Source organism: Patiria miniata, unplaced genomic scaffold (genome assembly GCF_015706575.1).
Source record: "Patiria miniata isolate m_02_andy unplaced genomic scaffold, ASM1570657v1 HiC_scaffold_7, whole genome shotgun sequence".
NCBI lineage: Eukaryota > Metazoa > Echinodermata > Asteroidea > Valvatida > Asterinidae > Patiria > Patiria miniata.
Window position 1 is genome coordinate 43,783,343 of NW_024037074.1, and position 25,373 is coordinate 43,808,715.

Genomic DNA, 25,373 nt, shown 5'->3' on the forward strand with positions numbered 1-25,373 from the left:
TGATTGAATGCAATTATCATTCATTCCTTCTACCGTTTTGTTAAGTTTGTAGTACTCTTCAAAACTTGTTTATAAATAATTTAATGAAGCTTTAATAACAAAACCAGTTAGGCAAACTTGAGTTCAAACCAAACGTCACCAATTTGAGATTGAAAAGATGTTGCATCTGGAAGTCTCTTGAAAAGTCTTGAAAAGTCAATAATGCAACCCCCTGGAATAAGAAGATTGTTGAAGGCAAAGTTTTATGTAAATTGAACTTTAATTTAACATTAGAAAATGCCATTAATTAAAGAGCCTCAACTACATGTATGATCATACATGAACAGCACCCAAGCATAAAATAACATCCCCAACCCCTCTTGTTCTTGTTGTTAATTTCTGTACCTTTGGTAATCCTTAGTGAGCATACCGGGTATGATATATATGTGATATATAGAATACAAAGTCGGTCTCTTTGAATGAAAAAAAAAACACTTCAGAAGAATTTCCTATCAGCAGTAAGACTTGTTGCAACTTGTCCTTGGGCTATTAATAAACATCTACATGTACATACATGTAATATTCATCATTTTTATGTAGAAATAGTCCCTACGATGTTTAACAGTGGTCTTTTCAATTCCATCACAAGTCCAGTCAATAGTAAATCACAAGTCATTTCACAGTCCCATCACAAGTAACAGAGGATGAACAGTAACAAAGGAATGTCATTATTACAATACGTTTGAATACCTTGTGACTTGACTTATGACTGGATTACTTGTGATGGACTTGTGATGGACTCAACAACCACAGCACTGCTGTTAAATTCAAACGTTTATCAGGAATTCCCTTTCCAACACCCTCCAGACAACCCTCAGTCAGCTCCGCCTCCCCCTCCCCTACCCCATCCCCTACCCCATCCCCTACCCCATCCCCTACCCCATCCATTCTGATGAGATTGATATCTGACTGACACTATCATCTTTCTCGTCACAGAGGACTTGTCATCAGGTGTCAAGGTGATTGATTTTGGTAACGCTATCCACTGTGTCTATGATGAGCTGTCATTATACTATGATGATTTTGAGCTGCAGACGTTACTGTATCGGGCACCGGAGGTAAGTCAGAGAATTGATTTGGCCACTATCTCTAACTCCCTAACTCCCTCTAGCATTTTTGTCATGGGATCGTTCCTGAATCCTCTCAAATTCACCACTGTACAAGAAACCAACAGCTCATTCTTTGTATCGTAATAGAGCCTCAAATGACAATTCATGTAAAAGTGAGGAGCACCTTCTTCAATCCTACAAAATACCGACCACTTCAAAATCTCTCAGATGATTTTGAAGGATTTTTATTTGTAAGGGGTGTATCAGAGGCGGGAAGGGTTCTTTTGAGGCAGAGTTCATATGAGTTTTTCTCTAAATATTGTCTCAGGTGGTAAGAAGATATCGAAATAAAAAATAAAAAATTGATACAGAATTAAAGAATGAACCATCAATAAGTGAGGATGTAATGCTTTTGTCATTGCCTGGGCATGTTATGAATGTAATTGTTGGTGTTGGTTTGAATACTAATCAGCTACATGTACGTGGTAATGATTACTTCATGTAGTCCTAAGTGAAAACAAAATGTTTGAAGCAGTATAAACTGGGACATGTTCTCTGAGGAAGGTTAGTTTGCTATTATTATAGGATCTCATTTAAGATGACCGTAGGTACATGTTAACTTGTGTATGACGTTGTGTTTCCAACATTCAACATTCAATTTGGTCAAAGATGGAAAAGGAAAAAAGGAAGTCTTTCCTTGACTTAAACAATTCTTATTGAGACATCTCGACACCAGTTTTACACCTGAGTTATGATTTACTATAATTTTAATTGTTTAAAGTCTGAATGTTTCAATGTCATCAAAGCTCAAGTCATCTAGATATGTCAGTTGATAGTCAGGGTGGGTAGAGTTATCTCACGGAGGCAAATGAATCTCCTCTCGCCTCATTAAGCGCTGAGTTGCACGCTCCTTGCATTAAGTTGTGGCGTGAGGATTTATCCAATAACACAGGTGGTTGTGGATCAAGGGCAACTCCAAGGCAACATAGGGGGAATTTTGTATTGACTGTCAAGCTTGACAACATTGACCATGAGATGGTCTGAATATTAACCAATATCGCGCTCCAAATCGGTCAGTTGCGTAATCTAAGGTCGGGCCTCTGGACTGGATGGCTACTTGATTCAATTTACTGACGACCAGTAGCACGGTATTGAGTTTGTTTCTTGGATTAAGGAAGAAGGCAGTTGCTGAAAGCTTGTTTCATTTTCTAAGATTGTTCACTCAGGGCACCTGTACATCATGTACATGTAGCATGAGGCACCCCCTCCTAACCCTACTGTACCTCTGGGAAAATTACAGACAGACTAACTTATTTAAAGTATGCTGGAATTTTGTGCCGAGGAGATGTACATTGTCAATATTTGGTTTTGCCCTTCACTAATATAATTTTACGAGTACTGTGTGTACATGTACATGTGTGTACATGTACATGTATGTACATGTACAAATGCATACTCAGCGCAGTCCAACAGCTTGTTAGGAAAAATCCACAATGAACCCAAGACATCTTGCTTTCTAGTGAAGATGGTTTAACCACTCCACCAGCCAGCTTGCTGCAGTTGGCTGGTCGGATTGAATCTGATACAGCAGTGGGTGCTGCAATCAACTTGTTTTTGTTTTATTTTTGGTATTTTTTCAAATTCGGTTTTTGCAAAATTGCAGACCTTGAGATATAATGTACTGTTGCCACTTGGGTAGCAATTTCAGTAATTGTCTGTTTGTTGTTTAGTAAGTCTTGGTGTTCCCATGGTTTTATAGCCTTGGCAGTTAGCCAGCCACAATCATTCTGAATGCATCATATTATCACTCATTGATTGTCAACGGCGCCATGAGCAGACATCATCATTCACTTCAGATGAGTTTAATCAATTTGGCAGTCATATTTGTTGTTGTGTAACCATGGAACTTGGACCTTAGACATAGAGACATGAAGAATGAACATTTGTCATTCTGTGGAAGCTGACTTGATTACATTTAATATTTGTCCATTATGTATTTGATATCAGACTTCATGTACATGTAAGTGATATAGTACCTCTAGTTGAGAGGAAAACTGGACGACATTAACAGAAATGCTGTTGCCAAACACGTACCTGCAGAATTTTCTGGTAGTGCGTATGTGTAAAAGATATAGTCCATCATTTGTAATTTGCTCATTTTGTTCGTTTGAAGCAACAAAAGTGTTCAAAATCTAATGAAGGATACTGAACAACTAACCTGATGAACTTTCAGCTCAGCTCAGAAAAAACAGCATTCTAGGATCTCAATTTCAAATCAAAAGTTGCTGAATCATGTTTTGAATTGGGCCTGAATTCGTCTGAGACGCGTTCTCACTGAGCCGATTGCAGCTATACGCGATGTCGCGCACTGATCCGACGAATTATAGCAACCGCGCACGCGTGTGCGACGTGCCAATGCTTGCGCGCGCTTCGCCGAATAACAAAACGAACTACTCATTTAAATTTTCCTACGGTGCGTTCTTTCGTTGATTACTTCAAAATGACAGCTTGCCGGAAAGAGTAATTTCACAGGGAGTTTAGTCCCCTTACTATCTTTCAACCAAGTAAAATTTCAACAATAATTTGCCAGTTACTTTTCGGATGGCTGCAAATGATGGACTATAGCTTTAAGCAATTTAAGAAACAAGAGGTTAAGTGCAAAATTATATTGGCATTACGGCCTCCACACATACACATATACATGTACATTACGTGTTCTATGCTAAAAAGAAAGACTGGCACAGAACAAAATAGTAGTTTAATTTTGATCTCACAAAACAATCAATGGAAGGCGGTATTTAACTGCATAATTAACACACTTGTGATTGGAATCTCACTATTTTTGGCCTCGCACTGTCATCATTTGTTACACTGGACGCCTTTTATGTTTGCCGCTGCTTCAAAGATAGAAGAGAGCCGGCTTGGCATCTGTTGTATGGAATCCTTTGGATCAGGTTTTATTGGGTCAGAACCTGTCGATATTTTGCATATTGAACCAACTCTTCAAACAATTGCAGCTGATTCCACACATTTATTATGGAGATCTCCCCCAAATCCCCACAAAGTCAATAACAAATTACACCTCAAATTTGCTATTTTCTCCCCTGCATGCGATATAGGAATGTCATTAATCAACTTTCTGTCCACAAAATGCTGATCTAAGCTTTGATAAATTTGGACATTGCTGCCTGTGAACAGTGCGCATGATTTTTTGTCAGCATGCAAACTTCATATTTATCACCTTGGTAACCAGAGATTGTTGACATTGTATAGAAGCAGTTGTCATGTGGCATGGTCCTTTTTTTAGTGTTCAGGTGTAGTTTATTTAAATCATAACATCATTTTAACCTTGATCAGGCAGCAATCACTAGTTGCACTGAAGACAGGGAGATGTACTCAAGCAACATTTCCTTCCCCTTTGAAATGGTATTGATAGCTCAAAGACACACAATGTATCCGTGATCATCATTTATTGCCTTTACCAAGGCAATTTGGATCATGAATAGTGCAATGGGGGTTTGAATAGGGTTTCAACCCCAACAACACCCCACCCCATCCTACCATGCCCCCCACTACCCCTCCCCCCACTACCCCTCCCCTTGGTAAAGTAAAAAAGTCACCATTTTAATGAGATTTTAACATATACCCGGTACATGTAAGTTGACATTAGAAGCTTCCAAAACAGTGCCAACTACCGGCACTGCCAGATAAACTTTCACATTCCCGATCTTGTCACTGACATAATTGCATAATTTTGTATTACTCTCTGGCAGAGTACAATGCTTTTTTAAATTGGCCAATCCATCTGAATGCCTTTTGTATCCATAATTAATAGATATTGCCAAGAAATGACCAGCTTCCCAGAAATCAACCTTGAAACTTGTGCGCTCTCGATCCGTTCCAGTCATTAATTTTCACCCTAATTGAAAAATCTGCATTGTGTAATATTGGCACGTGCACAAGTTGGCTTAATTTTCACAGAACCATGACCTTGAATTCATGCATTGTGTACTCTCTAGGGCATTCATCGCTACAACGAAAATGGTAAATGCAGTTTCATCAAGGAAAGTCTTTGTCATACGATTGACATCATTTATTATCTCTAGCTTTCCCCACCCAACTCAAGGGCAAGGATGAAAGGAACTGAGAATGGATCATTTTATGGAGAAGAAGGTGCAGATCAACTTGTCGTGATTGAAGAGAGAGAGAGAGACAGAGAGACAGTACAGTCAAATGAAAGTACAGGCCCTGGGCTGAATAGCTTAATTGGTAGCGTGTACACGTATTGGTTTTTCAATTACATTCCGAATCAGTTGATTTTCTTTGCTCAACTACAGCAAACGACATTCAATGAATCGTGTCTTTTCCTCTTGCAGTTTACATAATGGTTTACTTTTCCAATTTTGTTCCAGACAGACCCGAGGTAGCAATAGGGCCTATGATCACTCTGCTAATAGTCCCTGTACCGCCCCAAACCACCCAAGCACTCAATGGTTTGATGGGTTCTTCTGTGAATAAATACAATGTCATACAAATGTACCTGTGCTAATAGGTTAAAAGGGCACAGTAATCGTAAAGCTCATATCACACAGTCGGGCCTGGACACAGATGCTTACAGTACCAGCATCACTGGTCAGTCATTATTCCGTGCCTGGCAGATGTTTATCGGTTCAAAAACCTTTCGTAAGCATTGTGACAAATTTATTGCTCTGACTTTTTTCCCAAGTTTGAACTTTGAAACCACTCGGCTTGCAGATGTCCATCAGGTCTGAATCCAGTGTCAGTATGAACAAATCTCTTGTGAATCCAACCAATTTAAGGGGATTTTTGTTTGGTCAAATTGCTTGAGCCACAGCTATTCATATCCACGGGCCAATTGATGATCCTTTGTCACCTGGGCATTGGCTGCAGGTGCTTCTTGGATAAAGTTGACTTCTTTGTCCCTCAGGCTGGAACTGTATCACCAGTAATTCCTTACAAAGATCTAGAAAAACTAGGAAGAATGGATGTCCAAGACCTGTCCAGCCGCCCTATAACACAGACAGATGCCACGGAGCAATACCTCTTTTTTCTGTTTATCTTTTTTTTTCAATTTCTCCTGGACTCATACAATCTCTGTGCTCCATCTCTCCCTTGTACAGATTTTGTTCTCTGTGGGTCATTATTTATCTTGATGTTGCGTGGTCGTGCGTCCTTTCTTTTCCATGCCAAGCTCTTCCTGAGAACCAGTAGACATGTCTGGACATGTCCACTTGGAATCGTTTCTCATGATTTTTTTTGGTTAGGGTCCTTTTTCTCTGTACAATCTGTCCTTGCTGTTGCCATCACCTGATGGGTCCTATGCATTATTAAATTGCCATTCTTAAGTGTCATCGTTAAGTCAAGCCATAGAGAGACAGATAAGAAGTGTGGATGGGTGGGGGGGGGGGGCATAGGATAGCTCACGTGAGGTTGAAGTCAGATGCTGTGATACAAGGGGTGAGAAGGGGTGGTGGTGCCATAGGCCAAGAGTTTGTTGGACCCATGCCAAAATGAGGTAATGATGACTGGCTGCGTTGCCATGGTAGTGATTTTGATAGAGCTCTGTAGTTTTTTGTGCTCAGTGGAAGAGAAATTATTCTAAGCAGATGACAACTGTTAAGAGGGTTGTTTAGTTGGGTTTTTTTTTTGGAATTGAGCCAAGTGATGTAGCGATGAGTCGGCAGATTTATGCTGAGTTCATTTTCTGGATGAATGGTTTCTCAGAAAGTGGAGGCAGAATGGAACGTTGTTAGATTAAAGGGAGGGTGGGGATAAATTGAGGAATTTATAAATAAGAAATTGGTGGGAAACGAGGGGAAGAAATCACTGAGATATACATGTAAGGGGAAAAGGAAGACTACATAGTACCTGATGGTTCAAAAGAGAACTAATTCAAATAATACAAGGTTAACCCATTAGCACCTGCTCTACAGTGTATTACATTGTGCTTATTCACTGAAGACTCAATCAAACCATAGAGTGCTGGGGCGGTTTTGGGCGCATCAGTGACTAGTGGGCCGGAAGACTTGTTCACGTGCAGTTGACATAAGCAGGTTTGTAAGTGAGGGCTGCACCCGAGCATGGCAGGGTAACAGAAATGGGGCTAAAGCCCCCTCAAGTGTCAGTTACTAGTCCAGCTTTCATCAATGAGGGCACTGTTTGGCATGGAGCTCATCAAGCAGTTTGATTGGTGGATGCAGCTACCTGTGGATTTGTGTGTATTGTTAATCTGTGTCACTTTATTTGGAATTTGGTGCTGATTGTTATAAAAATGAGTTGTCATATAGATCATAGCCAAATGGTGTTGACATTAATGGGCCATTGTTTGAAAGCCTGCATGCATGTATCATGTTTCATTTTTGCTGTTTTCATTTGTACAGAAAACGTTGCATTATTGTTGTCAAGGTCAGGTATCCAAACTTTGCCCTGAAAAGGCCTTGCAAAGTACTTGAATTTCCTCAGCCCATGTTTGTACCAACCCTGAGCTTGCCCCAAGTGGCATAAGGCAACAATTTGTCTTATAGTTAAAACCACACCACTGTTTGCCTGTGTGGTCCTCTTGATAGCCTTACTGCACGGTTACATTCGAATTAAACCAATGCTTGGTGATCCTAACTTGCGTCTGCTTTAGATGACCTGAGTAGACAAATTGGACACAATTTTTACTACAAAATCACTTTAGGGGTTGACATTGATTAGAAAGATAAATGTACAAGTTGTTATTGTATTTGTGACACGTTTTGAAAGTACCGGTATGCTTTCAATTTAATGCTTCCACTTTCGTGTAGTGAGTATGGGTTGAAAAAGTAGCCCTTGCTGCCCTCTATTGACTATAAAACAAAAGATCATGTGACTATTCATGGCAATGTACAAAAAATTGTATGTTACTGACCCTCAGAGAACGAACCAGAAGTAAAAATCAAGAGTGTACATGAATAATCAAAGTTGTGTGACCACATTGCGTGTGCTGACAAAAGGGGGCGCTTTTTAAACACATTTGAGAGCCCCGTCCGCTAAGCATAAATGGTATGCCTATTACGACTATTTTGATTCTGAATGTGCACAAATCCATAGCCTCTTTGCATGAGCATCAGGCGCCGTGAGCAATAAGTTACAATGTCTCTCCCAGTGGTCTCCCCCAACTCTCTCTTTCTGACCGTTGAGGGGGTACTTGTACACAGAAGCCCATATTGTATTGCTGCTAAGGCTAGCTTTATAATTCCTGAGCGATCTGGAACATTGTTTACAAGTTCAGCTTTGCCAAGCTTCGGTGAACTTTAAAGTGTCTGCGAGCAAGCCTGGTTTTGCCATCAGTCGCACTTCATGAAACAATTCCGTGTAAACATGTTATGATTTCATCTGGTTTGGTAAGGTTATTTTCATTACTTCTGTGTATCCAATTAGGAGCCCCAGTAGTCAGTGTAAAATACACAACATTCAGCGTCAAACTTGAAGTGCTCTAGAATCCATCCAACATATGGTGTTTTCATTCCGTAAGGCGCTGTTGCCAACAAATCCATTGAATCATACATGTAAAGTCTCTTGTCTAATGGGAAATAAATCCCACAGAAAGGGAAGATTTTTAAGTAGCAACTCTTGGTACTCCAGTGTGGAGTATCTATCGCCCTCTGTTGTTGCCAAGCTGTGACTGTCAGGCTTGAAGTAATGTGATGGCTGCGATGCGTATCCCTGGCAATCTGGGCCCTATTCCATAGTGTCACTTACAACACGAACCAGTCACAAGTAAAAGACATTGTACTTAGTGTGACATTTTGGCTGGTAACCTGTTTTTGCTCAACCACATGACAGTGCTTCAAAGCTCCATGAATTTGCCAGCAGAATATGATTCAGGTTTCGTTTGTGGATTGCTCCTATTGTGCACTGTCATGATTCAAGTTTCGATATGTTGACAAATGTGTAAGCCCAGGACACAATACTGGTAACCAAAAGTGGGACATGAGAGATCTGAAGCAAGATGAAAGCTTAGTTTTCTCTTAAATTGTTGGGAGAAACATCCTTTTAAGTGAAAAACAACATTGAAAAGATAATTAATAGGCCAAGTATTTTTCACTGCAAGGCAGATTATATTGGTATTTTGAACTGTTAACGTTAGTTACATGGTGTCCACTTTCCACTTGTGCATTCTGCTGCAAGTATCACACAAGGCAATTGTGGGCTTCTTGTAGTCTTGTCAAGGTATCCACTTCTTATTAAAATCAAATTGAGGAAAAAAGAAGTAGGTTTTTCACTAATAAGTGGACACTGTGACTAACGTTAAGTGCATACCGTAACTAACATTAAGTGGACGTAATAACTATCATTACCTATATTTAATTTTCTCCAAAACTGCAGGCAGCTTGATAATATCAATAACATTACTTGACAAGAACTGTTAATTTAGATGTTTCTATTGCCAAATGCTTTTGCTATTTTTTACTCTTTTAAACATTACTTCATGCCAGTTTAACGTTGGTTATGGCGTCCACTTAACGTAAGTAACGTTAACTGTCCAAAAATACCATTATCAGGCATGCAACTTTTCCTCGGATCAGCTGATTTCCTCGTTTTTCACTTCACACTTATGTAAACACTGTACAAAGTCTTGCAAAGATTGGAATTTCCTCGTCCAAGTCCAAGTTGCATGCCTGCATTATAATCTGCCTTGCAGTGAACAATATTGGGCCTATTATCTTTTCAATGTTGTTTTCCACTAAGACGGATGTTTCCCCCAACAATTGAAGAGAAATCTAACAGCATGCAGCTTTCATCTTGCTTCAGATTTTTTAATGTACGTTGCCAGTATTGTGTCCTTACACAAATGCATACGAACGCATTACCCATTGCATGTCACTCTCATTCTAACAGATTTTTTTTATATATTCATTATTCACAGTAACTTGCTGTACCGGAGTTCATTTTATCGTCTGTCAGTGAACTTTGATAGTTCATCAGACAAGTCTAGTTTGTCTGGTGAGCAGACATCTTCAAGTCTGTATGTTTGTGTAGATGACAGTCTCTTCTGTTACCCTGACTCAAATCTGGGACAACTTCTGTTTTAACCATTATAACAGCTAGACAGCCCAGACTTAGATTTAGACACTTTTATCCCCATGTATACTGTTTCAGGAGAGTGTTGACATTTTGCGGATTAAAAAGTACTTTGGTTTGGCTTATATTTTTCATGGTGATCAGAATCTCAGTAGGCCTGTATGTAATTGTGTTTTGAGCTTTCCGTGCGTACAGCTTAATCTCTTAAGTATGCTTCCTAATTTGCTTCATGTTACGAGAGAGGTTTGAATTTTGAATACTGTCTTTTATATGCAAGCCAGTTGGGAATTTGGTAAAACCTCTTTCACACAAGATCTGCTTTATTTCGCTGTGATTTCATATATGAGTGGACTGGTATTCCATGATTGGTAGGGATTAAGTGGGTACATGTATGAGTAAGTACTGGTATGAGTATTGGTCAGTACCCTCTGACCACCAACAATTACAATTCTACTGAATGATGCTGATTGGAGCATCACATCTAACCTGTAGTTTGTTCTATAACCTATTCTAATCTTTAAGAAAGCAACTTATTGGATCCAAGACATTATCAAGCAGTGTCTGCTGCTCTTGAGATCTTTACAATGAATAAGAGTTAACCTGATTAGGATTCAAACCCGGCCAATGAAATGGAAGGGGGGGGGGAAGGTATACTGCACCAACTTTCTATGTGTAGACTTTGTCTGCTCAATTATCTGACGCTCCCCCCCCCCTTGTTTTTGTTTTTTACATCCCTTTAGTGAAGGGAATGCAGAGCAAATTGAAGGCTCAGTTAGTTAGCTGCTCTGGTGATACTCTTGAAGTACCTCACGAAGTCTTTTTGAAATCACATTACGATTAAGTCAACCCCCCCCCCAAAAAAAAAACACCCCCAGAAAAACAATGAAGGAAAATAAAAACACCTCTTCCCCCCCCCCTTCTCCTTCCCCCCAAAAACAAAAACAAAAACGATTGGGCAGTAGCAATCAGTCAACTTAACCATGTTTTAATCTGTGTCTAATGACAAGGGCAAGGTCTCTGGGAATAGTTGGAAGAAAAACACACTCCCGTTTCCATCTGGCCCTCTAGAGTCATGTCAAACTAAATTATTCTGAAGATTAGAATGGAGTGGGATGTTTGAAACAATTAGGAGTGACTACACGCAAAAGATGTACTGAGCTGTTTGAATTGACTCTGGAGGCCAGTCAAAGGAACATTAAGGGTCACTTGTCTGTAACTAAAGTCTAAGTCGGACCAGGGACCCTTCCCCTTTAAAGTGCAAGTCCTCCTTAGGGTCCTTTGTACAGTTCAATTCAATTTCAATTTAAAAACATTAAATACGGTAGTATGCAGTAGGTATAGCCTAAAAAGTTGAAGCTTGTGGTGCATGTGCCCAACAAGACAAGATGAAACAAGACAAAACAAGACTGATTATGAAATTTAGTAGAAATCACAAGTAATTATATCGTTTTTAACATAATGTATCACGTAAGAGTGTTGTCTTAAACTGTGGAGTATTTCATTTGAAACACAAATGTGTTCATACATTGTAAACCTTTGCTTCTGCAGGCTGTTTGAAATGTCATTTCTTATTCATATTCATGTTAGCTCATTCATCAGTTCCCATTATATCTGGAGGGTATAAGTGGACGGCAATCATGTGGTACATTGTCATATGTTACTACCGTACATTACTCTGTTGTGATGCGGAAACATTAAGAGGCCGCTGGGAATATGATCATTTTCCACACACATTATGCCGCTAGGAAGTACATTCACTCATAGCATGCCAACCATGTTATGACTTGGGGATGTAGCATCTTGTGTTGATCGTGATTACGCACATGATTAGTAGATGAGTACGAATGGAGGTCACGGTCGTGCCTTGGGTCTTATTCTGAATGTACCGGTATGACTTGGTTGTGAGTGAATCACTAGAGAAATTAATTGACAGGGGTCTCATCTTGATGTATTGCTTGGGGTGATACATGTATATCACTAGTAATGTTTGGGGTGGTGTTGCAACATTATCATAGCCATTTGTACATGTACAATGTAGGTACTTTGTGGAATGGGCAAAAAATGAGATGCAGAAGTGTATCTGGGTTTAAGTCATCTACCGGTATGTATGAGGTGTACAGGGAGTAAAATGGTTACTTCTTTTGTGTTTCACAAAAAAAAGAATTTCAAAGGCAACCTTACACATATATGCCAACCAGATGATAATGCTTTTGTAGTTACACGTACAATGTAAAGGTATTGTCGTGCATTAAAAGTAACGGTAGATGGCGCATCTTAACTACATGTACTTACATGAGAGCTCCCTGTGCGGGACACGCTACCTCTGTGCACTGGCGCACAGATGCAGTCTGTTCAGGAATCCTACACGAGTTGTTGAGGGGATTTTGAATGGAGTCCAAGGCACAGTTACCATGCCAGTTATGATAATTAGAACACTGTGGACTCCACTCTTGATCAAGAGAGGGCGCTGTGGGACTTAGCAATCAAGGAATGTGAAGGACACATCTCTGGATCACACAATCTAATGGTCCTTCAATAGTGGAGCTCTTTCTTATTTCTACCATTAAGGGCGTAGTGTACATGTACACATGTAGGCACAGAGTCTAGGGTGATGAAAGTCAAACAAAACAGCAGTGAATCCCATTAATTTATGTTTGTAGTCTTTTCCATTACCCTATTTCAACAATATTGGAGTAAATTTACATCTTTTGATTCATCTTTAAATATTCAAGTAAAGTGTCCTCAATGTACAAGTTTTCACTATGCATTCTTAATGTAGCTTTGAGCCTGAACCCCTATAGTAGCTGGCCACACTGAGAAGGTTCATGTGCTTTACCTTGACAGTGTACATGTGACCTGGTTTATTCATATCTACATGTACATATTGCTGAATTATTCAGCCTTTATCTATTGAAATATCACTGTCATCTTTTGAGGTCTGACTGCTCAAATCTCTCTGACAAGATTCTTTGTATACGAAACCCTAATGATGTATGTATTGACTTGGGGATTACCACAGCAAGCTAGACTCATAGTAAGTCACACTACGCTAACAATGTGACTAAACCATGATGAACCGAGTCACACCTGCCACAGAGAGACAATCATGTACCTCCATAGTCATGACCAATGTTCCCTCTACCTCCATCACCGTACCTCATCCATTTGGGCAAGTTTTTGGCCACACACTCAGACAAGTCTTAACATGCCTGTCCAAAATGCTGCTCTCAGTCCTCGAAAATTGCCACTTTTAAAGGCCCTTAACGTGACTAACTCGGGGCCAATTGTGCTTCTTAGAAGCGTGTGGTTATTCTATGATAGCAGAAATCCAGTTTTCCTTTATGTTTAGTTGAGTACGGTATATCAGGTGTTGCCTTCAGTTGGGGCATCATGTGATTAAGATTGTCATCATTGCATCATCAAGAATTCTTCAATATAATAACTGTGAGGTTACTGGCTATCTGGGTCAGTGAGTGACAAACAATGCCAGGGGAATTACCCTGGGTTGATTCATAGTGTATCAATAATTAATTGGTTTGACACCTGTAACATTCTATTTTGGTGCTGAAAAAGCATAAGGGAGCCCGCAGGCTCTCTCCAGGCAGAATTTTCCAGATGTTTGGCTTATTGTGCAAATTCTTATTTAATATGAGGGATTTTAGATATTCAAAATCTGCAGTAGACCTTCTAAGAGGAGCGTTGTTTTGCTAGAATACGCATGAGTGAGCCTTTTGTGCGTTCAGTGTTACTGAATTAAAATAACAATAGGATTTACACATATAAAAGCATAAGGTCTATAAAATGCCTTTTCAATTTATTTTTTAAAAGCTGCCGTTATGTTTGGCTTTCATGAAAATTTGTCTAGGCCTAATATCTGAATTATCTCTTAAACAAAAAACAAATGCCAAAAGTTGCAAACAGCATGTTTGCATCTTACAAAACCTGACCTATATTTCTACTTAGAGTTCAACTGTAGGTATTTTTCACCCTACCACAAACCTATCAAGGCATGCATTGTATCGATTCTCCCCCTCTCTCTTTTTTCTACTTCGTCTGTAAAAACTAATAAAAACGATTTTCCGTGTTTGTGCGTTCGTGACATTGGTCCCCTTGCCGCATGAAGGACAGTTGTCTGGCTGTATAGAAGCATCTGTCTCTGACAATAAAAACGTTTTGAACCACAAAATGCCTAATTCGTTCAAGATCAGAAAAAAAAAATTATGGCGGTCTAATAAAGCATTTTTTCTAGAAAGGGCACAATAGAACACTTAGCGAGACAAATAGGAGATGTGGCGACGCGGAGGCTTGGTTGGTATTGTATCGAACGACGGCATCATCCGGGATTCTCCCGGACAGGGTCAAGTACATCGAGGCCTTGATGACTGCACTGGACCAAGATGAACTTGTTAATTGTTAATTTGTCATGTATGGCCGTGACTGGTCACGTTCGCTTTCCGTCATGCTGTACATGATGTATTCATTTCTAGGGGAATTGTTTGCGTATGGTTTGTAAAGGAGCCGGGGTTTTATTAATTGTAAAGGATTGTTTTCACAACTTGATTGCCAACATGTCAATTACTTGAACAGTTTAAAGAGCCACATAGGTTTCAACCTTAATAAACCAACCATTTTGAAGAATTTGATGAAATTAACATTGTTACCAAATTCTATTAATGCCAACCACCAGTCTGGTACCTGAACTCACATTGACATAAAGACAAGCTCAGTATTAACACAAGTCTGGTGCCAGGTCCAGACACCTGCAAAAAACCCAAGTAACAACAATCAAACCAATTTGGTTTTACAAAACCATAATTGACCTTTGCCCTTAGCTGTAAGAATTCATACGTGTACCTGGCAACTAGCCATACATGTACTCCCTGGGAATTCTTGCTCTTAAAAAGTGCATGTCTCATCTGCACATAAATTCCACTGTCGTCAAAAGCATTCGTCAAACAAATGTGATTTACTACTTCTGTGTTCACTTAAAACCTTAAATAAGAGTGCACCACGGGTTTCTTCTTTTATCTCTGTCTTTCTTAAATTTAACCTGTACTTTACCATCAGTGCTTCATTTCAACATGTTGAGACTTGTCTGGCTGTGCATATCAAGTTCAAACCCTTTCATCTCAAGGGATTCGTACTTGTTCCCGTTTTGGCCAATTCTTCATCCCAGGATCTTGCCTTGGCTCAACAAATGCCTTATTAGGCCACTGTTTAGATATTTCCTTTCATGCATTTCAGCAGCGCTGATTGTGATAAGATCAAAAGGTTACAAGATGGAAATAGCTGTTGTACTAAGGTTTACATTTGTTGTTCATCGTCAAAGCCCATGCATACGTTGTGTTTAGAGCCCAGCACTAATTAGCACACCAGAAAGTCCTACCTGTAACGCATTGACACATTTCATTGTTGTCTGGAATCTTTCTCATCCGTGGGGGAATTTTTCCAGATTTTAGGAAAGCCTAAATGAGAAGTTTGCATGACTGTATTTTTTTCTTTTGGGGTCGAAAGTTTGTTTAAAAGAATTGCAGCACAGTTTTCTTGGCATATATATAAATGTACCGTGAGTAGACCCTGTGTTGCTATGGGGCTATGCCAATATTTTTTTGTGGATTTGTTTATTTTCTTCAAATCTCACCCCTGTTTATCAAGTCATTCAATCCCTTGTGGTTGGAACCTCGCGTCAGATTTGGCCCAGCCAATCTTGGGTTTTATCTTCTTAAATCTCAACCAAATAACTAGATTAGTGGTGAGTTGGAGAGAAACTGCCAGAGTAATTGGCATCAGTGATCGTCCCATTTCATGCATATTCATGAGCTAATATGCTGATTTCATTGGTCAATAAAGTCTGTTGTAAAGAAATGCATTCACATTGAATCAGTGTTTGTATTCTAAGCAAGTTGTAATGCAAATTTCACACAAACATAAAAATTGACGTTTTCTGATCATCTGCATTAAAATACTGTTGGCTTGTAACTTGAATGACCTTGTTTTTCTTATTGACCTCCGAATGTTTAGGGCCCCCCCCCCCCACCACATCCATCTCTGTCTAATCCCATGCTGACCCCGAGGCTATCATCCTGTATCTTATCTAGGTCATTCAACAGCCAATAGAATCATTGTAGTTCCAATAATTTGTATCCTGATCCCTAATTCTTCTACCCCCTCCCTCTACCAAACAACCATCCCTGACCGAATCCATGGCAACCCCCAGCGTACCATCCACTACAATATCTAGGTCAACCATGGGTCAACCACCAGCCGATAGTATCATTGTAATTTCATCAATTGATTCGCTATCATGACCCCAGTTTGGTGTACCCCCACTCCCCCACCAACCACCCCTCCCGGTCTGATTCCATACTGACCCCCAGTCTATCATTCTGTATACATACATTTAATATCTAGGGCATCAAGCCGATAGTATCATTGTAATTTCATCGATTCGCTATCATTACCTGACACATCCGCAGGGCTTGGCAGCTACTGCCACTACTAGCCCGGAGTAAACCAACTCCATTTCCGCACCAGATCGTCTGACTTTATCACTTCAGAAAAAAAGAACACTTGAGCGGGGTGACAATATGTATTGAAAGCATCTGTCGAAAACCACGTTCCTTCCATCAAGGAGGGATGGTTGGCATGGTAACAGGAAGCGAAACTACAGAGATGTGAGAAACGTGCCTGCGCTGTTTAAGCCAATTAAACAATCCAGGTAAGGTTTAGTTGGCCATAAAAACTGTGGCCACTGGCTGTTTGGCAATAGTGATATGATATGGAGGATGGACCTGCCAGCAATTGAATGGATCAAATGAAAATTGTGCCACCACTACATTTAGCTGGCTGTAAAGAGGATTTACACATATAGATTTACACATTTTTTTTTTGTAATCAAAAAAATTACAAGGGAAAGTGACTAGTTGCATTATAATAGTGTAAAAAGTTGAGCACAGAAAAAAGCAGGATTGAACCTGCCTGCACCCTCTGGAATACTGTACCGGTGCTAGAGCCAGCCCTGCCTTGGCAGTTCCCTGTTTTGTATTAATTTGGCATAAGCCCGTTGCATATTTGAGTCTGTACTGACCCCCACCATTTGTATTCATGTTTCTTTTTCGAAGCCACAAGGAAAACCTGAACAATTGCAGAATTACCAATATTGAAATTAATCAATAATGAAAACTCTCTTATTAATCATCACTTTAGAATCGTAATTGTTTTTATAGTTTCTACATGATAATGTGAATCATGCAAGCCAAAATGTTCTCATTTGCCATTCAGTACATGTATCTCAGCAAAGAAGCAATCTGACTTATTTCAACAAAAAGAGTCAAATAGACCTTCCAATGCCCAAAGCCTCAGTTAAATGACATTTGATTTATAATTCTTTAGTTTCATTTTATGCATTTGTTGTATTTATTCAGCTTGGTTGTTGAGATATTTAAGAACTCTGTACAGGCTTGGCAAGTGCAATGGAAATAGCAATACCGGTACTTGAGCTGCTGTGTGCATTTTACAGATACCGATAATTACTCTTTTGAAGACTATGTAGGCCAATGATAGTTGCAGGGCATTCAGCCTTGGAGCTGTGTCCTATATCTGCCTTTTGATCAGTTCATGGCCTAATCAAAACATTGCTCTAAATGATTCTACAACTCCCTCTGGAAGAAAACCAACACAACACCCCCGGTGGATATTCAATAGCAGTAGGGAATATTATGCTGACCTGGGAATATCTCTCAGGTCAGTTCCCAGGGTAGTGTTTGAGGCTCAGAGGTAGGGAGAGTAAGGGACCTTTCTATATGCAGATGAGACTTAATCTGTGGCCGGAGACTCTCCAGCCAGCTGACCAATTACAACTGGGCGGCCAGGTTGGACGGAGAAATCACATGATGTAGCATGTAAGGCATTGGAGGGTTGGGAAGGTTATGGGACCTTTCTATATGCAGATATACCAGTGGCATGAGTCTCTCAGGCCAACCAGCTGACCAATTAATAAACGGCCGAACCTCGACCAAGTAATCACATCAGGTCATCTGGACCAAACTGCCTTGAGCCAGCTGCAGTGATTTGAATACATTGAATAACATAAACCAAACTGTGCCCCCATTCTATGTGGCCCCACTCTATGTGCTAATCACAGTATGGTTGTAGGCAATGCTCAAAGTTGAACCATTCTCCGTCTGACAAACATTCTTGTACATGTATGTTATAAAAATTTTAAAAAATAATAATTTCTTTGTTTGCACTTCAGGTATGAAAATTCAACACTCTGTGTAGTCAGCACGGCACTTGTTAGAAGTAATAAATAAATCAGTGAAGCTTGTAAAATGTTGATTAGAGATCGCCAGGAATGTTCTGAGAAACTTCATGATGTTTCTTGCAAGTTAAGACTTGCAGGACAACATCCTACATGTCACACCTGCTGGTCTGCATATTTCATTAGTCTTGAGATTGCAGCTTTTCATCTTTCTTCACAATTACAAGGTGTCTGTTTTGTTTCCATTTATATGTTGATCAAGACAAGCATGCAATCTGTCAGTTTGTGTTAGACCGTTGCATCTTCTCGGAACCAATATTACAGTTTACTACAGGGATCGTTTGAATACTGTGAAAATAATTTGCATACAATTATGAGCGTGCTCAAGTTGTCCAAATTGAAGCTCAAAATGAGAAGTAAAACAAAAAGAGACAGGTCAGTTGTTACAAAAATCAGTGATTCAACACAGATGAAAAGGAACTCTTTCCCCACTAGCCCCAACTTCAAGCAGAACATACTGTTAGAGTTATTATGCTCAGCAAAGTACAGCCAGTAACTAGTCACAAGCAGTATATTACATGAAGACTTTGGCATTTAAGCTGCTAAGCAGAATGTTTCTGTGCTTAGTATTTTGTTGTTTTGTTTAGCAGTTCCATAAAATAGTGCCCAGATTTGCTGAGTGATTAGAGCATAGATCCTGTAGGCCCTACAAATACTGGTAGTTCTACCGGTAGTAACCCGCTCAAAATGCTATAGCCCCCTCAACACCAACCAGTGTGTACCGTACTTGCTTGGGCTGTGCATGACTTAGCTACTGACCTGAAGATGCCAATGTTCATTCAAAATTCCAATCTCTCACTAATAAGTAGTTCTTGAGAAACTCGATAGTGCACTCAAAAGTCTGTTTTGATCCAGAGAAACTTGATCTGAGCATAGAGAGTATAAATATAGATGGGTCTATTGACAAGACTATTAAAGGGTACACGCTTACCGCTTAAACTACTCGATCTATAAGCAAAGTACATGTACATGCACATATGGATGAGAGTAATCCCCATAGCACTTCCAGAACTAAGCAGAAGTACATGTATGTACATACATACATGTACGGTACATGTACCGACATGGAGGTCCCATCAGTAGTAAATGATTGCAATATCTGCATTGAAGGTTTAGATAAAATTATTTTAAAAGTGGGGGATGAGATTATGATGTATATCATTGTGTGGATTTGAGTTTAAAAAACAAACGATAAGTACCGGTAAATAAGAATTTTTTTTTTTTTCTGTAATCTTTTTATTTTGGGGGATTTATTTGATGAAACTGTTTTTACTCGGGGCCAGGTCAATGTTTTCTGACTGACTGAGTTACTGACTGACTGAGTTACTGAGTATACATTTGTAAATAATATCATTAACTAAGCTTGAACCTCCTTGAATAGACAAGTCCAGTCTTGTTTCACTCAATAACCACAAGGAATTCCTTGAGTCAGTGCAAAAAAAACAACAAATCGACTGAATCAGCTTCCTTTGTTTGCTTGAAAACTAAAGGAAAGCTAACTGTTCTTAAAAAGAATCTATCTACGCATTCAGTATGTCATTGCCTTTGGTCCTCTCTGAGACATCAGCCTCAAGACAGGTACTACATTCAACCAAATGATGGCATCATGTAAGAGACCCTCAAACATTTCTGACTTTTCATCTTCGGCTAATAACCGGTTCTCCTCAAGGAAAAAAAAAATATTGGAGGGTCCTCCAGTGCTATGGCTGTTTGAATTGGGGAAACTTGATCCATTTGTGAGAGGGTATAAATTAAAGATGTCTTGCTTGAGGGGATGGAGACTTGGCAAAATACTCCTCAAAGACTGAGAGTGACAGATTGCATCTGTGAGTAGAAACTCAACCCAAGATTGTTATGAGACACTTCAATTTACGGATGCAGTACCTAACCCCACTCGTAGTTGCTTGTTATCATACTTTGCTGGTTCTCCTCCCAAATTTTTCTTAAGTGTTCATCAAAGTTCAGTATCCCAGGGTCAAGGAGTTCAAATCTCTCCAGCGTGGACTCCGTGTATGAACAATGGATGCCGCTTTGTGAACACCCACGAAAGCTCTGTGTACTGTACTGTACATGCGGATTGCATCTGTGTATGATTGAATGCATTCATGTCTCTACTTATGCTCTGTGGCTATGTTCAGAAAGCATTTTAGCTCAAACGGTAAAAGTTAAAATGGTTGCTCACCACGGCAGGGCGGTTGTAAAACTAAATCGTACCGAGTGTTCAGACACCGCTTTAAGTTTAAAAACGAGTTCAACTCGAAGTGGTTTATTCAGTTTCTGAGGTGACGTAGAACTTCCACCTCGTCTCAAACCGCACGCTGTATAGAGCCTTCACTTCGTTTGTTTGACCAGTTGGCTACACATGGCCTCGAGCCTCTCACTGTCGCCGTGGTTGACATCGTAGCCCTAGCGGTGAACATTGCAGTCCACCGCGGCCATACGCACTGATACCAATGGATACACTAGACTGTACAGACTGTGTTGGATGGTTCCCTTTGTGATTAAAATGTCCACTTTATGTAGTATCATCCTTAAATTTGTTTTCCTTTAAGTGCATGTACTGCATTTTTGTTTTAATTTTAGGGGCTATTTTTCATAGCTCTAGTGGTGCAAAAAGACATATTTCTGATGGAAAAACTTGATGTTCGAAACCAGTGTTCGAAACCACAAGAACCGAGATTTGCACAGTATGTTAAAACTGGCATGTACATGTACCGCAGTACCGGTACATGCCAGTCACCTGCTAAAACCTGTGATATATGTGCTACAAACCATTAACCAATTGGCACCATGGTTTTTCTGGTATTAGAACATATTAGAATTTTATGATAATTACTCTCCAGTTAGCAGTATTCGCATTGATATCTGCAGGTCTGTAAATGGTGTGTGCGAGCACGATGAGAAACTTGGGCCATGTCGTCAGAGAACTTGCGAATTGTAGAGATTGGACTTGAAATTGGATTTTTCATGATGGCGGGCGGTAGGAGAATTTGAAGATTCACGGGTGCTGCATATTTTTGCCCACCTTCTAGCCCTGTGTACAGTACGCTGTTCGTAACAACAAAACATACCATAGAAAAGGCATTTCATAACCTGGGGGTCAACTGTGCTGGGTGAAACAGGAAGTTTTTTGGCTAAAACTGTTCAGACACCGTACTAGAAGATAAAACTGTTCGGGGTTAGCACTAAACCCACCCTTCGAGGTGTTTTCACTCCCCGTTAGCGACGAGATAAAACCGGTTTGGAGTAACTTTAAAACCATTCAGACACCGTTTTAGCAGATAGTTAAGTTACACCAAATCAAGTTCAACTAGTTAAAGCGAATTTAAAACAGGGTCTGAATGTAGCCTACGAGTCCATAAAGTCAGGGGCTACGGTAATTTGATGGGCTTGCTTATCAAAAACTTACTGAATCTGGTGTTGGATCTGGTGCTAGCTAGTTTTGCTTAAGTTTCTTAATTTGGTCTAGTAATCTAATCTCTGTAAAATTACTGACTTGTTTTTAAATGACAGCATGTTGAGCGAAATAATTTCACAAGGTGAATTGTAGCAGTCCCAGTTTAAAGTCTTTGTAAAGTTTTTGTCAGTACGTCAGTAGGTGGGTCTTTTCCCAGGTAATTCCAAAGGCTCCGTCAGGACTCCAAATCAAATAATTCATGATTACTTTCCTTCCAGAAGTGCCCAGTATGTATACCCAAGTGACCTCCCTGTGTCAATTTAAAGCCATCTGCACTTTTCTGGTCACTCTCCGAATGTGAACTTACATTTTTCAGAGTACATTCACCAGCACAGGTAGAGGTAGGTAGAATCATCGTGTCATGCAAGTGTTTAATTTTTAAACCACCTAGAAACAACCTTTTGGCCGGCAAGTTGGCAAAGATTCGAGTCGCTTTTCTTGGATTTTGTCCAACTTTCTTGCGTAGGAGCCATTTTTTGAACGGTCCAGTCTTGTCTTTGTGTGCGCCATTTCTCTCCCTCTCATGTGTCTCTATTTCACGAGAATTGTATTTCTATTTTTCGGGGAAGCATCTCGTATTCCCCTCTCTTGTCCTTTTCTTGTTCCTTCCTCCGCGGTGCGTGACTGCCTCCCCTCCAACCCTAGAGACCTTGCTTCCTCTACCCATCTCCTCTATCTAGCTTCATCCGTTGGAGAGAGGAACATGTCCTAACATGTCCACTCACTCACTCAATGTGAGGCAAGAAAACATTCTGACCTGCCGATAGTAACCAGGATAAAAGGAAGAGGATCGGCAAATCTAGGTCATAGATCGCTGGTTATAGATTGGAAAATAATGCATTGGCCTGTTAGATTTGGTGGATGATAAGATTTGTTATAAACAGAATGATATAGACTTTCTGTCAGTTGATTTGGTTTACTGAAGCATTTATAGCATCTGTAATTACAATTGATATGATTAGACTTGCTTCAGTTTGAAATGGATTTCTGCCATTTGTTGCCAGGGATTTGACATTTTGCATCAATTTGACAATCTTCATCGCCTAAGGTGTTCTTTGAGATTAACATTTGGCACGACATTGCTAACCCCAAAAAGTGAAAAAGTTCCATTTGGTCTTGGGTATCAATATTGTACAAGTATCGTGTCTTTTAAGTGGGATGTACAGAACAACAAATACTTTCTGATTCAATTATTTGTTATTTTTACTAGAAATGCTTTATTACAAGACTGAAAGCCTATCAAAGTAAAGGTCTACATAAATATGTAGGGGGACAAAAACAACAGAGAAGAAAAAAACAAAAAAGAAATGAAAAAGGAACGATTCACCAAATCAGAATATAAGGATCTAATTGTTTCCTGGTGTTCTGAAAAAAAAAAGTTCTTTACCCAAACTCGAAGCTAAAGCAAATACACTACAGGCATCCAGTTAAAACATGCTGTTCTACCTTCTTTTACCATTTGTATGGCAGAAAATAGCCAAAAAGCTGTAAGGTTTTCGCCAAACATTGTCACGTTTCATTGCATCACCTTTGAAATCTCATATTGATGAGAAAAATGATTTCTGCGTCTTGGGAGACTGGAACAGAATCTCATAAATGTAATACTTAGGAGTATCCCCTTGCACATGGCAACAAGATTTCTATCTGTCGCAACTCCTGTGGGATTCTTGCTCTACAGGAAACGTTCCTTCGCATTCTGATATAAGATTTATCGGATGAATTCATCTTGGAGAGGATTGGTCTGTCTGACAATGATGCAAGGACGATGATTGTCGCAACTAAATGCCAAGGAAATTGAAATGGCAAACCATCAGGCACAGCCTTCTATTTCTTTTGTCTTGATGCTGATGCCATTCCCAAGAGACTCTTTAACTGACTGGCTATGAGAAGCAGAAATTTCTTACAAAGGCAACAATACCAATAGGAAGATACAAAATATCACTCCTGTAATTTCTGATAATTGCATTAACTTTTGATCTTAACACACAAAAACATTTCACACCTGAAAATTTTTACTGAGAACTCCTGTCTTCATCTGCAGGATGACCTAAATGTTGATCCGATTTGGGGTCATCCATACATCTTCAATGTAATGGATTAGTATATTATTTATTTATTCATTTATTTGTTGTGTTTTTTTAAGATCAAAAGAGAATGCAGTCATTGGATAAATTGTCATTTATGACTAGAAAGCTGCTAGACTATCGAAATGTTGGCATACTAATAATAAGGCATCCTCACTGTGATTGTACTTAATAATAAGCTTGAGAATACGGTATCCAGCATAAAAATCCAGTCTTTAGCCATGTTAGCATTGGACTTAAAGAAATTTGTAAAAGTCACCGTGAGCGATTGTTGACATTCCGTTGTAGATATTTTACCATGCGCCTGCACTTTTTATTTAATTTTGGCCTGTGGAAAGCGATCATTCGTTGTGTAAATTCTACCATAATTTGCTCCTCGGATTCTTATGAAGGGGCTCTGCTATTGACCTTTTAATCTAAAACTAAGTGTGGTTGTGGAAAAATGTACCAAGTAATATTGCTGAACACAGCAACAATATGGTGGAATCTCACACACAGTATGTGGGCCCACATGTGTGAATTACGGTACAGAGGCAGTTTAGGTGACCAATACGGACTGCACGTGATCAGTGCAACGCCCAGCTTTGCATAGCGGTGGCTGTCTGCATGTGACTTTTCACTGATTTTAAACAAACAGTGCAATTCTTTCGCGACCCAGTTGGCCCTGTAAAAGTTGCCACTTGTGTACCATAAAACTTACAATTGACAGTAGACAATTGACAATTTAGAAAGTTTACGATCTGTCTGCGCTGGACTCAATTTGGTTTAAAAGTTAACAACAGTCTTTTTTAAGTTGACAAAAGTCTCCAATAGTTTTATCCAAAAAGTCTAATGGGAACAGTGGTTTAGTAAGCTTGTATGACCAACTGGTCACTTCATCTCACGCCTTAGGCTAGTTTAGTTCTGACCATTATCAGGAGAAACCACTGGTTTGTCTCAAATGATAAGATGACCGGGAGATATTTCAGGTGTCATTACTGCAATGCCTCCTCAGATACCGATCTGTCATCCTACAAAGCCTCAAATCACTGGAGTATGATGTCCCTATTGATGGAATCTAGAAATAGATGCTGCAATGGGATCTACTAAGACAATTGCTCAAGGGCAGATTTCAGCACTTGTTTTTAATTTGGCCAACATTACGGAGAATCATTCCTAACGTGTACCAGTATTTCTTGTATCACTGTAGACATTCATACCATTGGGGAAATCACATGTAAATGTCAAACTACATCCCGTTGCTATCGGTATGTTTCCTTGCTTCATGTTATGTTGCTGTGTGTTGCACAGTTTTTGCTGGACCAGCACCCGATTTCATGAAACTCATCGTAACTTACGATGCATCTCAGTGTTGC

General features: G+C 39.6%; 1 protein-coding gene across 1 annotated transcript in view; it reads left to right on the plus strand.

Moving 5' to 3' along the window:
* LOC119745208 overlaps positions 1 to 25,373 on the plus strand; it is a 61,679-nt gene that overhangs the window by 18,684 nt on the left and 17,622 nt on the right. Inside the window, exon 3 of the mRNA XM_038221429.1 lies at positions 976 to 1,097. Coding sequence (XP_038077357.1) covers positions 976 to 1,097 — 122 coding nt within the window. The remainder of the gene's footprint in view (positions 1 to 975; positions 1,098 to 25,373) is intronic.